This window comes from Cephus cinctus, unplaced genomic scaffold, assembly GCF_000341935.2.
Source record: "Cephus cinctus unplaced genomic scaffold, Ccin1 Ccin1_scaffold0885, whole genome shotgun sequence".
NCBI lineage: Eukaryota > Metazoa > Arthropoda > Insecta > Hymenoptera > Cephidae > Cephus > Cephus cinctus.
In genome coordinates, this window is record NW_014333464.1 from 72241 (window position 1) to 89574 (window position 17334).

General features: G+C 35.5%; 2 protein-coding genes across 4 annotated transcripts; one reads left to right on the plus strand and one right to left on the minus strand.

Moving 5' to 3' along the window:
- Positions 1-197: 197 nt before the first annotated feature.
- On the minus strand, positions 198-16491 carry LOC107271084 (peroxisomal (S)-2-hydroxy-acid oxidase). Of its 3 annotated transcripts, XM_015746683.2 has the most exons (9): positions 16325-16491; positions 15545-15685; positions 13589-13740; positions 2427-2682; positions 1136-1264; positions 917-1049; positions 690-806; positions 486-597; positions 198-412 (listed from the first exon to the last, which is right to left on the minus strand). In XM_015746683.2, exons 2-9 carry the CDS (start codon positions 15676-15678, stop codon positions 345-347), a joined length of 1101 nt encoding a protein of 366 aa, XP_015602169.1. In that variant the 5' UTR covers positions 15679-15685; positions 16325-16491; the 3' UTR covers positions 198-344. The 3 variants fall into 3 exon arrangements, with proteins under 3 accessions (XP_015602169.1, XP_024944080.1, XP_015602171.1); XM_015746685.2 differs by lacking the exon at positions 198-412 and having other exon boundaries at positions 485-618; XM_025088312.1 differs by lacking the exons at positions 13589-13740; positions 16325-16491 and having other exon boundaries at positions 15545-15680.
- LOC107271083 (N-acetylgalactosaminyltransferase 6) lies at positions 8332-13437 on the plus strand. The gene is made up of 2 exons (XM_015746682.2): positions 8332-8790; positions 9476-13437. The coding sequence occupies exons 1-2, from the start codon at positions 8617-8619 to the stop codon at positions 11096-11098; spliced, it is 1797 nt and encodes a 598-aa protein (XP_015602168.1). The 5' UTR covers positions 8332-8616; the 3' UTR covers positions 11099-13437.
- Positions 16492-17334: the final 843 nt, after the last annotated feature.

The following is a 17334-nucleotide window of genomic DNA, read 5'->3' on the forward strand; positions in this document are numbered from 1 at the left end:
TTAGCTAAATACCCTTATTTCTGACTTACACCGGTGAAAGTCGATATTCTCCAATTTCGGTCTTTCACGGTAACATATACATTTCAGATTCATTCGCGACTCATAACATTTTATTACGTGACTTATAACGGACTAACGAATTTACTGCTGAAAAACACTATTTCGCCAGGAAAATTGGGGAAAAAAATTATGAATAATGCGATTCAAGAACATTCGGAAAAATTCCATTTTTTTCGCAAAATGTTCCTATTTATTGAAAAAAAAGGAGAAAATTAAAGTATTTCCATGAGAAATTCGGGAAATTTTGTAATAACAACGATAATACCAAGCCTACTGTAGATTCGTTAGAGTCGATGATAATATGATTCATGAATTATCATATCTCTTGTGATATCTCTTAAAGACTTGCACCCTGAAACAAATTGCAAAATGAAATTGCGTATCTTGAAGGACAATGTTCAAGTATTAAAGAAAAAAATGTTTACCAGTTAAAGCAAATGCGAGACTAATTTCTTCTCTCATTATCTGAAGAACTTTTGTGACACCTTTCTCCCCGTCATGAGTTAAGCCCCACAGTACGGGTCTCCCAAAAAATACCTATGTTCAAATAAATATATCCTAATAGCATTGAATAAGTTTTATGAGATTAATCGTATTTTTGATGTAATTTGTAATGTAATATGATTTACCATACGAGCTCCAATGGCTAAGGCCATGAATACATCAATACCTTGCCTAACACCGCCGTCCAAGTAAATTTCCACTTTATCACCTACAGCCTTCACGATTTCAGGCAAAGCTTCGATCTACAGTGAATTAAACATAAGTTGGAAATTACAAATATCTATATTATTTTTTCTCCTGTAATATTATAAATATTAAAAATAAGCATTGGAAGCGTAAAACGTTTAGTTACCGTAGAAGGGCATCTATCCACTTGACGACCACCATGATTCGAGACTAAAATTGCAGAAGCTCCGTGTTGTACAGCTAAAATAGCGTCTTCAGCCGTAAGTATACCTTTTAGTATGATGGGGAGTTTCGTAATGCTAAAAAATCCAGATTTGTTAGTTTTATTTCGAGTACAACAAGGACAAGACCTTCGTTATTTACTATTTTGTCAATTTGATCTAACCTCTTAAGCCACGCGATGCCCTGCCAGTTGAGAGTTTCATCTAGCATAGTCGCAACATATTCGGTTAGGGCTGAAGATTTTACTGCTTTCTGAATTTGGTTAGATAAAACACCCTCCAGATTGGCTAATCTGTAATATATGTATAAACTGCAAATTTCACTGCTCCTTGTTATTTTATATCTATTTTAAAATCCCTCAATTCAACGTCGTCGCGAGTAAGACGTAAAAGAAAATCGTAAACAAGAAGATTGTGACAAAAATTCGTTGAAAAAGCGGAATTAACTCCAAAACGAATGAGTAGTCCGACCTAAAAATTTTCACATGATTCAAGTTCATACCAATCATGGGATAGGATGCTTTCTTCAAATTTAAATATATATCTTGTAGAATATTGTGCAATCCTATACATTTCCTACGTGCAGTCTGCAATATCATGCAGGAATCCTATAAAAATCTTGTGAAACGTTGCAATAACATTTACATGTCTTACGCGAATCTTATATAATGTTAAAATATAACGCAGAGTTCTTGTAATAGTTTTGCGAGATTTGGTCGTGTCTTACAAGTTTCCTCTACCCAATATGCGCAAGGCAATACAGTTTTATTGTGGTCGAACATTTTTGAAGTTTAAAGATGTTTCATAAATGTTAAATTGATATTGTAATCCGATATTAAATTAGTACATGTTAAAAGAAAGTGAGTATTTCACGAGTAAAATGTTAATGAAAATCGTAAATAGCTTGAATAATTCTAATATATACAGGGTGACGCATCAGTATACAGTGGAGTCAGGTTATTACGACGCCGCTTTTAACGATCGACCGCATATTACGTCTTACTTGCTCTCTTAAGTTTGGTTATAATAAAAATACATCGCTACATATTTTCATGTTGCTTATCGTGTACGTCGTCCGTTGAGTACGACGTCATTTCTCTGTCCCTTGAATGTCGTTATAAACGGACTCCACTGTATCAGTAAATAGCGTGATAGGTATAGTTGAATTCAATTCGTTGTGCTCTATCGGTTTAATAAAAAAAAAGAAAAATATAAATCCCATTTAAAAAACGAACTTGTCCTTGAAATCTCCCTGAGGCCTTCACCTATCCCGTATCCTTTTTGCGTTATTCTAACCTCCCTTTCGACTTCGTTCAATATACATAGATTCATTTATTTCAATTCTACGTACTTTCCGATATCATCAACTTATAGATTAAAATGGGTCATCTTGTATACTATATGTATATGCTAACAGGGACATAGGGATAATCAAGTAAGTAATAACTAACTAACCTCAAGTGATTAGGAAGGGAAAATTTATTTCTAACGTCTTCATGTCTGTTGCCCAAAACCGGAGTATCGACAGTGACAACAAGAGCTTTAAAGCCTGCCTTCTCCGCTCGTTGAATCAATTGCTGAGTGACGTTTCGATCATTATAGACGTACAACTGGAACCACTTGATTGTATTAGGTGCAGCTTTAGCGACTTCTTCGATGCTACTCGTTGAAAGTGTGGAAAGGATGAAGATTGTTCCAGCAGCACCAGCAGCTAAAAATTAAATAATTTTTATATACAGGCTGATTCGTAGGCGACATTGATCATTCAGTGTGTTCAGGTTGAGTTGGTCCTTCCAGTTGGATCAAGCCAAAACAAAATCAAAGCTTTCAGGAATATTGGTAAAGCGGCTTGATCATTGCTCAAGCTAAGCCATACCTGAATCTGTAACTTCCCATGAACCATCCTATACAATATATTACAGTAAAGTCTCTTTATTCGTCGTAATAATTCTTTGAGTCAGATAAGACTAATTTAGAATTTTTCTCAACATTTTTGTTTTTATTTTTCTTATAAGCAAATAGTTTTAATGGTTTTAGTATTATAAATAGATTGGAAAGTTCCATCCTTATACTGCATCATTTTTCGTACCATCATCCTTCTCTATGATGGATATGTCAGGAATCCAAACCGGTACTTGAAATAATCGCTAAATCAATTAGTCGAAATTAAAATATTAAAATAAATATCAAATGAAATCAGACCTTGACAGATCGGGATAGCAAAAATCGTCATCCCCGCTAAAAATGACGCATTCTTCCGGAGGATATAAGCAGCGGCTTCCTCGATAGAAATTCGTTAGATCCAAATCTGTTCTAGGACAAGTGTACACCAAAAGTTGGCAAGGAGCAGTTGAAACTTGTAACTTATAATTGTTGAAAATCAATTAGGATCGATTTCCAGAGCAAACCGGTGAACAGTATTGTACTGCAAACTGTGGGAGGTCATCCTTGGCAACTGCTGGTCTCAGGGAGCATAGTGTCTCATATAAATATCAGAAACTCTGCTAGCCTTTCTAGATTTTACGCAGATAAGTCATCGTGCCGGCGCTATCAGAAATCAACCCACTTATCAATTTGAACACCTTAAGAGTTAAGTTCCAAACGTCATCATTAGTAGATGTCTGAGCTCTTCACAATCCGCTCCGGGTCTAAGGAATCATTGTGATATCTCTTAGTATCAGGAAGACCTAAAAATATCTCTATCAGCTTGATGTGAAGTTATTTTAATAGAAATGGCAGGAATACAGATCTACCTCGTCACCGGAAACATCGTTTGCTGTACACACCTGTATTGCTAGCTCAGCTATTTTTTTCCCTCTTTTAGAAACTAGTATAGAAGAAGGATAGAGATATATACTCACTGTCGCCTGCGGATTGACAAGAAATACTACACAATTTATAAGAGCATGTGAGAGAGTGATATAAAATCCCTTGTCAAAATTTCGGATAGGACACTTTCTATGTGTCTGAATCCATTTTATTCCGAAATCTTTAACCAAATGAATCAGATATATTCCGAGCGGATCCATGAAAAATAGGAATCGTATCTGACTGAATTCGAGCTATTTCGAAATCGATGATGAGAAGTTTGAAGTGAATATTGACACGTTTCGTGACTTTTGAGGGGTTGGAATCTCGAAAATTTTTTGGAGGTTTGTGCACTGAGCAGGCGTCTTTATAGGAAACAAAATTTGAGTTTTTTAACATAAAAATGTTTGTGATATATTGTTTTATAAGTTACATGCTAGAAAGTCACTTAATTGCTATCTCACTCTCTCACAAATTTTTATGATTGTTTACAGTGTTTATTATTGTACTGCAGACGACTAGGAGTGTATGTCTCTATCTTTTCCGTATAATTATCTTTATAGGAGAGGGAAAGAGATAGCTGGAACTGCAATATGTAATGTAATTATACAATGCGTCCGGTGACGATAGGCCAGCTGAGGATAAGGATGATAATGGTTCAGAACCCACAGATGATCACAACGATCCCCCTTTGCTGAACTTATTATCTTTGGAACGGTTTTGAACTCAGACAGCTACTAATCAGAATGACGTGGGAAGCTGAGTCTTTTTAGATAGATTATAGTGAGGTAGATCTGCACTCATGTCAGTTCTATTACATTAACTTCACTGCAGAATTATGCAGAGGTCTTTGGGATGCCCTTCCTGATACTAAGGGGTATCACAATGATTCATTAGACCTGGTAAGGACTATGGGGAGCTCAGAAAGTTACTAATCACAATGAAGTTGGCAGTTGAGCTTTTTAACGATTAGTTTTGGTGTTTGGTCGATTTCTGATAGCACCAGCACGATGAGTTTGCTGCAGAGGGTTCGACAAGAATAGCAGAGTTTCTGATACAGAGACGAGACACAATCCTTCCTGAGACCAAAAATTGGCAAGGGCGAGCTCTCACACTCACAGTTTGCAGTATAAAATAACGTTCACTGGTTTGCTCTAGAATACAGGATCCTTAATACGTTGAGTGCCACCCTAGCAAAAATTTATTCCGGCGGGGACCGGGCCGTATCAGGCTTTCCTTAACTGATAATCCGGCCCAGATCATGCCGCTCTTCCGACCCTGATGTGGCATGTAACGGCATTTTTGATCCGGCACTGATCAGTCAGAAGCTTTTATCATACATCATCCTTTTATCAGCTTTTGTCATCCGTCTCCTATTCAGAATTTTATAGAGTTTGGAGCTTATCGGCTCATTGACCCACTTTTGCTTGCGGGTATCCCTGTCCCTCTGGTGGCCGGTGGTTGCATTACATGTATATAGTTTCATATTAGGGCGATTTCAGTGTTGCCTGATTTCACACTTAATACGGCAGCTCTGAATAACGCCTGACTACGGCCAAGTCAGATTTTCCATAATAGGGCTTGCCATGAAATTGCCTGATGCGGGCCAAGTCAGGCATTCCGTAATAGGACTAGCTCTGACATTGCCTGATCATGGCCTGATTCTGGTCAGGATCTATATTTCAGGCTGATCACATTTACAAATATTGTACTGATGCATGATCAGGGCAGGATCTGAGCCTCATCCGACTATTCTGATCAGGCATGCCATACCGATACCTGATCCGAACCTGATACGCCATCAGGCAGCCTGAACAAATTTTTGCTAGGGGCACGTCAGCCACCAGTGACTGACACTAACACTTCTAAGCAGCGCGCGTGGCCTGATGGGGATTTCCTTATAAATTCGTGTGGTACTCAACGTGTTAATTGCTTTTTGCAAATTATTCTTTTCAAGCTTCACCTGCACCTTGTCGTCTTTTGGTGTACACTTCTCGTTCTGATCGATTAATGATCTCCTGTCGAGGAAGCCGCTGCTTATATGCTTCGGGAGGGGTACGCTATTTTAAGTGGGGATAATGACTTTTGTTATCTCGAGGTGCTAACGTCGAATTTTGATTTTATATTTTCAATTGACTAATACGATTAGCGGTTTTTTCAAGTGCCGGTGTACTGGTGTTTCTATTGTGTTTGACGCGTAACGGTTAATAGCGCTTGGGTACTTGTTTGTTTTGATTCCAGTTACACAACTGATTTTTGGATTCTTGGAATATTAACGGTAATAATCTCTAATATTATTTCCTCATGATTGTCGCTGTGATTAATTTCAAGGAAATTATGTAATATTAGGGATTTAAAGGTCCTATTTTCCCTTTCCTTTATCGGCGTCGCTGTGAAAGGTCGATAGGAGATTTCGGGAGTTCTAGAATTTGAGGAGTTCTTTCAGATACAATTATGCACATCCACAGTGCGCTAGCACTCTTATGTGGGGCTCTTGACGTATCCATCATCGAGAATGGGTGGTTAGAAAGGAAAAAGGATACAGGATAGAAGCTATAAGAGCGGATCGGTACAATATATACACATATATTTATAATATATTATATTATAGTAATATTTCAAAATGGTGGGTTTGTGAGTTTGATTAAACTAATTGCGATTGTATTTTAACTATTGGCACTGGAGATGTTAAGCAAATCAGAGAAAAAATGCGCCCACGTCATCTAAAACTGCTAGAGACATATATGTACTATCGAAATTATGTTTAATTAATTCTACGAGAGAGTCGGCGACAGCATGTTCCTAAATTTTATAAATAACTTTGTCGATTTTAAAGCGGCATTTAACAGTGTAGGTAGAACACTGATGCTGAGGAAATTGTGAAAAAAGAGAATAAGGGGAACGAGGAGAGGTGTCAAATACGAGTATCCATTAGCCCAATACTATTAAACATAGTTTTGTATGATGTGGACAGAAGATGGGAATGGAAGACTGAAGGGGGAACAAAATTGGAGAGTGTAAAGATCTATGGTCTGACATATGTAGACGTATATCGTATAAAACTGTATATAATTAAATCCAAAATTTGTATTTATTTGATCAAATATACAAACGATACCTAAGTATGATCTTACGCAGAGTTATTCCTAACCCACCCCCTATCGTATATGTATACATGTATATGTATACATGTATATATCGACAGTTGTCACTCACACTTCTGTGAAAGCGAAAGCCAGGTAATCTTTCCTTAAGATATTATATTTACTAATGTCACGTATAAATCAAATAGCGATCATGCGCCCCAAGCGTGACGTGAAAACTATTGTATCAGGAAGGGGATACAAAAACATATAGGAGAGAAAAAAATATGAAGAATAAATTCAGCCTAGTGCCCGAGTCTGATAATGGATCATAGGTCAATCGCAAATCGAAGCCATCAAAGAGTTGTGAATCATATTTATTAGAGATCAGTTCGATCCCAGATCAGTTACGGGTTAGAAGTCATAAAGATCAGTCAGATGACACAGTAATCCTCTCTCTCTAAGAATTCAATTCAAGAAAATGTCTAAGTCTAAATTCTAGATTCAAGATTTGATACTTAAAATCCTTCTAAGTCTTTTGTTGCCGATTCCAAATTCGAGAATTCAACTTTTGAAAATCATATTGGTAATATATTTTAATAAATGTAAGTTACCTTATTTTACCTTTAAATTAAAATTTTTTGTTGAATCCATTGTTACCCGTTAGTTTTTAATAAAAGTTACCGTGTAATTTTCTATTATCAATCCTCCTTCAATCCCTAAACCAACGCTTGTCCTCGCTCAACAATCACGTAAATTCCTTATTCGTGGCCAAGTGCACCATATTGTACGTAAAAGTTCAGTTTTATAAGTTTTCTTAATAGTTTCCAATTGTGGATTTGAATTTCTATCAACCATCGGTAACAATTCATTCTGTTTAATCGAGTCTGATGACTATCAACGAAATAGGATGCAAGTAACAGGCCGAATTCGGGTGAATTTCCGAAAGGTTAGATCCTAAACAGGCCATTGTGACCATCCTCCCGACGTTAAACATTGCTTGTAAATATCCGTCGGTAGAGTGGAGTCAGTGCAAGATACAACTGACAATGTTATGCATTTGAAATCTTATAGTTATTTTTTCTATTCAGAAATTCAAATTATTAAATCTTCATTTATTAGTACTCAACATGCTACAAAGAATGCGAATCATTTAAATGAATATTGCATAAAAGATACGTCTCAAAATTCACTACCGGTGCTGGGAGCATCGTTGTATCTTTATTTATCTACGTGCATCTGAGTGAGACGCAACTATGTTTGCAATATCAAAACGTCTCCAAGGGTTTACATGTGGAAATTTAATAATGAGTCAGTATTACGATAAAATTATACATGAATAAAATTGTCACAATAAAATAGGATACATATAGAAGTAGAAATTAAAGAGGTAGACATTTATTTGTCTTATATTACACAAAATTTGTGATACATTGATGATCCATTTATAAGTTATCATTTTGAATAAGGTACATATACTTGATGTTAATAGCCAATAAGATATCATATTTTTGATGGAGCTATGAGATGTGACCAATTATATTCCTCTTTCTATCTGTCAAATGTAATTTAACAGAAAATGGCGACAAGATACAACTTGTCAAGAGAACAAGAAAACTCCGTGACCGTGTGCTGTAATGTTAAGTTGTTAAATCTTATCTATCGTGTTGTGATAAATGAAAAAATGTCAGAAATGAGGCAATAAGTCGTAACATTGCCAGGTGTACAAGCTGCGAAATGAACGAGCCGTGACAATGAGACGGAACATCGTTAGTCTAATAAAATTCTTCTTTCTGGCCGTGTGTACAGTTTTATTGACCGTCATTATCTTTCGATACATTCGTGGCACTCGAATTAACTCAAATCTAGTTCAAGCAGCTGTAATTAGATCGCCTGTTTTGGAAAATGACTCAAACATCATTCAAGAGGTAAGGTTATGAATTTTGACTTTAGTTACTTGTATAATAAAACTTTTCAAGTATATATTTGCATGTTTATCCATAACGGTTTAGCTGATTCCACAAGTATCTATTGTGAGGACAAGTACGAAATGTAGAACTAAATTGATTTATAGTACAGCGTGTAAATAAACTTATAATGTATAGAGTCTAGTCATTAGTAGAACGTAGGATATAAGGCATTCTTTTTTGTGAAACTCATTCTAAGCGGGTCTACCAAAACCCATAATTTTTCTAAACAGACAATATATTTCGATGTGATACTTGTATTAATTTAGAACATAATAATCTAACAACTGTTTTAAACATTAGAGAAGTGTTGGAAGTTTTTAGGAGTGTGGGTATAAGTACAAGCTTGTGTGTCTAGTGCAACATTGTTAACGATGAATTATATATTAGTTAAAAATTGTATTTGAACTTTGAGAAAAATATAACGAAAAGCTTCTTCCAAATAGTTGTTAGATTATTATGTTTTAACCTAATATCTCATGCATTTTCTAATATATTAAATGTATTATATTGTAAAATAGTCTGTGTGCGATTATGTCTTTGATACATTACATAATTGCAAAGTAATATTTCAATTTCACTATAGGATATACAGATTAAGCTTTCCTTTGTACAAAGATAATATGTCATATTCTTTTACTTCAAGGATATCAAAATTGACTGGCACAACTATGAACACATTGCTGAAGAATCAAAACGAACTGGAACAGGCGAACATGGAAAACCAGCATTTTTATCACCATCAATGAAAAATGTCAAAGAGAAGCTATACCAAGTAAATGGTTTCAATGCTGCACTTAGTGATGAGATTTCTGTGAATCGATCAGTACCAGATATTCGACACTCAGATTGCCATAAAAAGAAATACTACAAAAACCTTGACCCTGTATCAGTAATTGTATCTTTTCATAATGAACACTTAAGCACATTGCTACGCACTTGTTGGAGCATCGTGAATCGCTCACCACCAAGTTTACTTAAAGAGATTATATTAGTCGATGACGCGAGCTCCAAGCAGGAGTTAAAGTCAAAACTAGATGAATATGTTGCACAGAATTTACCCAAAGTTAAAATAGTACGGCTTCGAAATCGTTCTGGACTTATACGAGGCAGATTAGCAGGAGCAGAAATAGCTCGTGCAAGTATATTGGTTTTTTTGGATTCGCATAGCGAAACGAACGTTAATTGGCTACCCCCTTTACTTGATCCAATTGCAAAAGATTATCGAACATGCGTTTGTCCATTCATTGACGTCATTGCATATGAAACTTTTGAGTATAGAGCACAAGATGAAGGTGCTCGAGGAGCTTTTGACTGGGAACTTTATTACAAACGTTTGCCTTTGCTTCCGGAAGATCTTAAGCATCCTTCTGAGCCGTTCGCAAGTCCTGTAATGGCTGGTGGTTTGTTTGCCATTAGTGCTAAGTTTTTTTGGGAATTAGGAGGCTACGATCCTGGTCTTGATATTTGGGGTGGAGAGCAGTACGAACTCTCTTTCAAGATATGGCAATGTGGTGGACAAATGTTAGATGCTCCTTGTTCTCGTGTAGGACACATTTACCGAAAATTTCCACCATTTCATAATCCAGGCCGTGGTGACTTCCTTGGAAAGAATTATAAGAGAGTCGCTGAGGTGTGGATGGATGAGTATGCAGAATTTATCTACAGAAGACGACCGCATCTCAGGGCTTTGGATCCTGGTGATCTGACAAAACAGAAGGCACTCCGAGCAAATCTTCATTGTAAACCGTTCAAATGGTTTATGGAAAACGTAGCCTTTGATCTCGTTGAAGTTTATCCACCGATCGAACCGGACGATTTCGCTTTTGGCGAAATACGGAACATCGCAGCACCAGATCTCTGCCTCGACAGTAAGGGGCGAAAACGTGACGAAAGTATATCAGTGGATTTGTGTCGCAAAGATAATCCGAAAATATATGGAGAGCAGGAATTTCGACTGACATGGCATAAGGATATAAGACCCAAAGGACGAACTGACTGTTTGGACGTTTCCAAAGGTGAAGCAAAAGCACCAGTAACCCTATATCCCTGCCATGGGAAACAGGGTAATCAGTTATGGAGATACGATGTCGCAAAACAGTGGCTCACTCATGGATATGCATCGCGTTGCTTAGATTTGGACCCCGCAGCCAAACGAGTCTTTGTCGACTATTGTGACTCAGCTTCAAGTACACAAAAGTGGCGTATTGAAAATGTTAACATGAAAGCTATTAACGACTGGGAGAACGTCGGTCCAAAAGTGCGCTAAGAAGATTTATTTCATTTGTTGGTCGTAGGAAGAACAATGAAATACTTGAGATGATTGCAGGATTCTTGTTCAATTAAGGAGTAAATAGACGATTTTTTTGGTAATTTCTGATACTTGATTTTCTACTTTTCTTGCATGACACGTAATTTTTTTTATAGTAATATTCGCACTCTTTTTGTTCGAGAATAATATAATTTCATTAGTACTATTTTACTCAAGGATTCAAAGTTCAAAGTAAATTTTTCATAAGAAAACCAGTTTAAAGACAGTGCCACGTCGATACAAGTGATGCAGGGTCAAGAATGCATTTTCAAAAATGTAAAAGGATTTTACAGTTTTGCTCAACTACGATTACTTTTCTATTTCTAATTTTAAGCATTGTATCGATGTCTCGTACAACCGATCTGTGAAAGCTACCTTCCATTTGTAAACAAATTGTGCTACTTGTAATAAGTTTTCTTTATTGTTAATTGTACTAATTGCATAATATTGCATCCAGTTGAATACAATTCGGCATAAGAAACATTTTGGAGAAAAAAATGTATCGTATTGCCGTCGAATGCGACACAAATCATTATATAGGATTATCAGTGATTATGCGAAGGCAACATATTTCTTCGTTTGAGCAATAAAAAGGTTTAGAGAAAAATATCTCATGCTATAAATGAGTGATATACTTTTTTATGGCTCGTAACCTTTGTTTAGAAATAAATTGCTATTTATTCATGTTCATTATAAGATTTTTACATTAATATTATTTTCCTATGTTTAATTGTTGATGGAGTAAAGGAGAAAGTCAAATTCTAGAAGCTTAATTTGCAAGTTTTGTATACAATTATTTATATCTAATCGGTTTTTTGTCAATGGTGACTTGGAAGTGATTCGTTTTCATTTTTTTTTCTTTTTTTTGTTTTTTTTTTATTAACGAAAATGCCACTACGATGATGAATGATTTTAATTTTAAAAATTAGTTTGCGATATCTATCAATGTCAAAATCTACGTTGAACTTGTTTGGCTAGAGTGAAGAAAGTTGCTACTATTGGCTAGTCATTGGTAATAATATTTCAAAGGATTCGTACGAGGAAAAACGAAAATTCGTCATCCGCTGTGCCTTAATGTTGTTAATTGTCACAAATGTCATGGGAATATTAAAACTAGTTAGAATAATTTCTATTTAACATGAGACAGTTTATTCATGTAAGGAAACGCATTTGTATTTAAGAATTGATAAAAATTAAATTTTATTGTTAGATGTTAAACACAAAGTTAAACGTTCTTCTTTTATTATAATATTTGCGTTTTGGCTATTCGCACTGTATAAAATAAAGATATATACCAGAGTGATTTATGGGAAGTTGCGGCTTCACTTGTGCGTCGGCACCGAGGAGACACCAATAAAGAAGGCCAAGCTTTACCGGACTTTGTGTTTGACTTGTGGGCAGTGGGCATAATTCGCAAGGGAGATGCTGGAAGCGGCATAGAAATGTTGGAGGAGGTTGAAATGCCATATAATTCATTTCAGACCCGGAATACAGGGGGGTTGGTTGTTACAAATATCATCTCGGTGGCGATGCGAGTTGAGGTTAGTAATTAAGGTAATTGAACAGTGACAATAACGTTCGAGCTAGACCAAGTCAAAACTGTAAAGAAAGTTATTGTCAATGCGGTCAATGAGTTTCGTCAGTCTACAAGCTAAGTCATACCCGAATTCATAACTATTCATGAATCACCATGTATACGAAAACAATTGACATAAGCAACGAGCTTTATGAACAAGTAGATTTTGACAAGTTTCTGCCATATTTGGAGCCATAAATTATACGTTTATATAAGTATACATATTATATAATATTGATATCTGTAAAGATAAAAATGTAAAGAACAAGTGAGAGTAAAAAAAAGAATTCAGCCAGCGTACATCTGTGTAAATTATAATATACACTTATAAAATATAAGATTTTAAAAAATGTACGCAATATTTTCATGATCTAAACAGTATCACTTTTTTTCAAGTGCAATCTTGCCGTTACAGTGCAAACCCAAGTGTTTGTAGCCGAGTATGTGATTCCCTATCATTTCTATGCTAGTCACTTTTTATATACCTACAAGTATATTGTTATTTTCACGAATTACAGCGTAAAGGCAAGCGACTTATAAGTAGTTAAAAAGTGACTACCATAGAAAGGATAAGAAATCATACACTTGGAGTTGCACTGTAAACAATCCATGTTGATCTATTAAGTGATAATGCGACTTGGGTAAATAGACTACATATTTTTATAGCAAACTATGTAACGGTATAAGAGGTTATAATAAATTTTTAAGAAAGTCAAAGAGATACGTAGATATATAGGATTATCCAGAAATATTGGACCAAGCGAAATTAGCCCGTTTATTCGAATTCTATGGTAAAACCACTTTTAGATGGTGCAATACTTCTGAATGGCTCTGTAGACTATGCTTAAACAATAATTTCTTTAAGAACTCACCCTTTGCAGACGCACATTCGCCATCGGGATGGGCCATTCTTTGCATCGCGGTTGGCGAAATTCCAAGTGGCATAGAAATCTTCATGCCGAGAACTGTGGTGCAAAGATCACGATTCGAAACATCCCTCAGGACTCTTGGTCTGACGCGATATCTGCGCACATTGAATGGAGTAATTGCTCCATAAGGAATCTCAATGTAAGGTTATGATGGCAATTATCTGATAAATATAAGGACCACCCGAGCTTGGTGAAAGTATAACAAATGATTATTCGCCACAAAGTAGAATTTACTGTTGAACAAAATTTTGCTAAGAATTTATTAAAACCAATTAAAAATTGTTAGTAGGAAGGAATCAAATTTGTGTAACGGAAATTACTTTTCAAGTGTTATAGACCTGTACTACTGATAATTAATAAAATTCTCATTAAGTCCCTTAACAAATTTATTGTTTATGGGGTTCAGCAATGAAATCATATTACACATGATAACCTATTCGTTCCGTATCATTGTCCAATTGTAATTGAATCGGATAGCTATTGATTTCTACTGATTTTAAGCGGCTTGATTAATCCATTGCATTACGATTTAATTCGGAAGAAGCCGTGCCCAAGTGATGCGGCGGAGACTGAATGTCGAAACTGTACCACGAAAATGTCTCCTAGGTAGTACGTGACCTGCATTGGGACAAAGCATCCCATTCGAGACATTCATATTTGGCCCGAGATTAAGACCACGAAATCGACTCGTGATATTTATGATTGGTCCGAAATGTCGATTACGAGTCAGAATCGTGATATTCACGTTTGATATGAAATTAGATAACGAGTCTGAATGGTGATATTCAAGTTTGGCCTAAAATTTTCATTACGAGTCAGACTCGTGAAAATAGTGCAAGGGGTTAAGCAGGGATTACGAGAACAAAATAAAATATGTATCTAAATTGTAGACCAACTGAGAGCGTGTAAGCTCGTCCTTTTACTACCTAATCATTAGCCCGCAGAAATATTAATGAACAAGACTGTTATAAGCAAACAAGCACATGTGCACCGTTGTCGAAGTAACGAAGCTGTGTAATTTATTCGAATGTATTGCACTCACCGGGAATATAGAATGTAATCAAAATAAACAATAATACTAAAAACACCTATTAAATAATTATTACTTAATACCTGATCGATAAAATCGGTAAAACTGAGAGAAGTGCGACATAAAACTTTATTTTTGAGCTATTCTATTCGTAATAGTCTCCCAATCGAATTCCAAAGATCGAGGTCTGACAGACCTCACCTCGTAAAGTATAGTCCTAAAGTCAGACCTGTGTAATTAGGCTTTTATTCTGCAATTTAATAAAGTGTGATGTCCGCTTGTTGACTGAGTTTAATGAGAATCATTTATCGGTGCAATAGCTTGATAGCGTGATACTGACTTCACTATGTTTCAACTAATGTATAGAACCCAATGTTGACTAGTTCCGTATGTGGCCATCAAATAGATCCAAACGTGGTGCTCTATTCGTTACAGTAGACTTCTGTCTACTTAAAGGGCGTTAAAGGAGCAAACATCGATTTAGTGGGCACCTCATATCTATAGGTGAAACCCTTCAGATTGCAGCTAGCTTTTGCTTTATACCTATAATTACGTTTTTCCAGCGATATGAATATTGTTAGATGAGCAGCATTAATAGCCAATCGATCTAATCAGCAAAAATAAATTTTTGAACAAATAAGTTTTAAAAAGTTTCGTTTAAGATTGCCTTTAGATATATTTGAACTACTAGTTCCGTAGATAATTGAAAAAGTTAATAGATCAATAGTACTAAAAATGAGTAAAAGCTTTGACAAGTGTGGTCAAAAATGGTATATCTACCCTATTGATACTTTCAACTTTTTCGAAAGTGTATTAACTTCATGATTTACGACAAAACGGCTGATCGAGAAATTGTAATATTTACTTACGCTTTGAAAGCATTTCTATTGAGGTTTAAAGTTTGCTCATCTCCGGCGCCACTTTTATAATAGTCACAAGCATTCCGTGGCAGATTCTTCAACGCGTAGTTTTCATAATCGTTAATGCACACCAATTGCGACATTACGTACCTTTTGAAGGAAATAAAAAAGAAGTTCTAAATTAATTATATTATCTCACACGGATAACAATAATAATGAAAATCATTTACATCAAACATCAAAAGCACAAGTCGTAAGTGTAATACACATTATAGATTTTCCAAGGTCACAATGATGCGCCTTATCTTAATCTATAATGGAAATATTATCGACTAATAAAAAATTTAAATTTATTTTCATACTGATATAACAAATTTTTTGCATACCCAAATTTTTAGCTATCATCATATTTTATAATATTTTGTGATTCTTTTGGAAGATTTATGATCTGATAGTCGTACGAGCGTTTACGATGGTCAATTTTATTATTATTTATATTAAGTACGTTGAAGAATATTAAAAAATCTCTTGGCTCCTCGCAAGAGTCGTCCATTTATTTAGTGTATTAATTTAGTACAAAAATAAATTTCTACACGTATACAAATAAAAAGGAGGTTCTGCAACTGTAATATTCTACTCGTAGTAATGCAATGTAAAGGTACTAATAGTTAATAAAAACACAGAAACAGTGAAACGCACGTTAACGAAATTATCCGAGGTGACATACAATGACAATAGATTACTCTGTTGGGTACAATAAAAAATGAATAATTATAATTGAATAATTACCAAGGGTAATTACGTTGCAGAAAGGTCGACGGGTACAAAACCAATAAATGTGTGCCGCAAGATTGTCATCGAACGAAAATGAAGTGTGAGAAGACTGGCTCAGATCTTTTCCGATCGATGTAACTTCGTCGGTATTCGAAGATCTTGTGTGACGAAGCAAGGCATTGCGGTACTTGTAGTAGCCGAGAAAATGACAGTAGATAACCCGTGGGGCAGCAGTGCCAAAGCGTCATTGCGATCAACAAAATCATCTCCGATCTCTGTTTTTAATTGAATAAAGACAGAAAGGAGGGGTTTCGATAAGACCCTTTATCGGCCGCCCTGAATTTTCTTCTATTTTAATATTGTGTGTATTGGACTATACTTAAGATTTACAAATATATTGAGTTGGCATGAAAGTAATGATACACTCTAGAAAACTGGACACATGTCCTTTGTTAAATTAATTGTTTTTGACCATATTCTAATATGTTGTAGAACATTTTAGATACTTCCGCTCTGTGGGTATATACAATATAATATGGTCAAAAACAATTAATTTAAAAAAGGATATGTGTAGAGTTTTCTAGAGTGTCTCATTACTTTCATGCCGACCCAATACATAGCATTAGCCAATATTCGCTCTACTTTTGTGTTTAAGGTAAATGCTTGATTTACAGGTGATGAGGATAAAGTGGCAAAATATACTAATTAATATCATAATTATCGGTTTTATTTTGGCAAAACAAGATTATACAAGGTGCACAAAACATTTTTATATTACGTAGAGTTCTCTTCTTCTTTATCTGATCATCCAACTGCAGCATCTTCGATGCAATCTTCGTAGTGAGAGGAGTACTTTATTTGTTGACGCTTCGTATGCCTATAATAGCTAAGGAACCACAACACCGAAGCTATGTGAGCACAACATCCAACAACACGTGCTCCAAGCTTGCACTGGCAATACCAAGATGTAACTCCAGTGTGATTATATTCTATCCATAGACTGTATATCAGATATCAGAATATTC

What these genes read in the sequence shown, in the direction of transcription:
- LOC107271083 (XM_015746682.2), top strand. Translation starts at nt 8,617, where the DNA reads ATGAGACGGAACATCGTTAGTCTAATAAAATTCTTCTTTCTGGCCGTG. An exon ending in ACTCAAACATCATTCAAGAG is followed by an intron (nt 8,791 to 9,475) that starts GTAAGGTTATGA and finishes TTTTACTTCAAG; the next exon opens with GATATCAAAATTGACTGGCA.
- LOC107271084 (XM_015746683.2), bottom strand. Translation starts at nt 15,678, where the DNA reads ATGTCGCAATTGGTGTGCATTAACGATTATGAAAACTACGCGTTGAAG. An exon ending in CGAATGTGCGTCTGCAAAGG is followed by an intron (nt 2,683 to 13,588) that starts GTGAGTTCTTAA and finishes TTTAATTTTTAG; the next exon opens with CTGCTGGTGCTGCTGGAACA. An exon ending in TCCCTTCCTAATCACTTGAG is followed by an intron (nt 1,265 to 2,426) that starts GTTAGTTAGTTA and finishes CATATATTACAG; the next exon opens with ATTAGCCAATCTGGAGGGTG.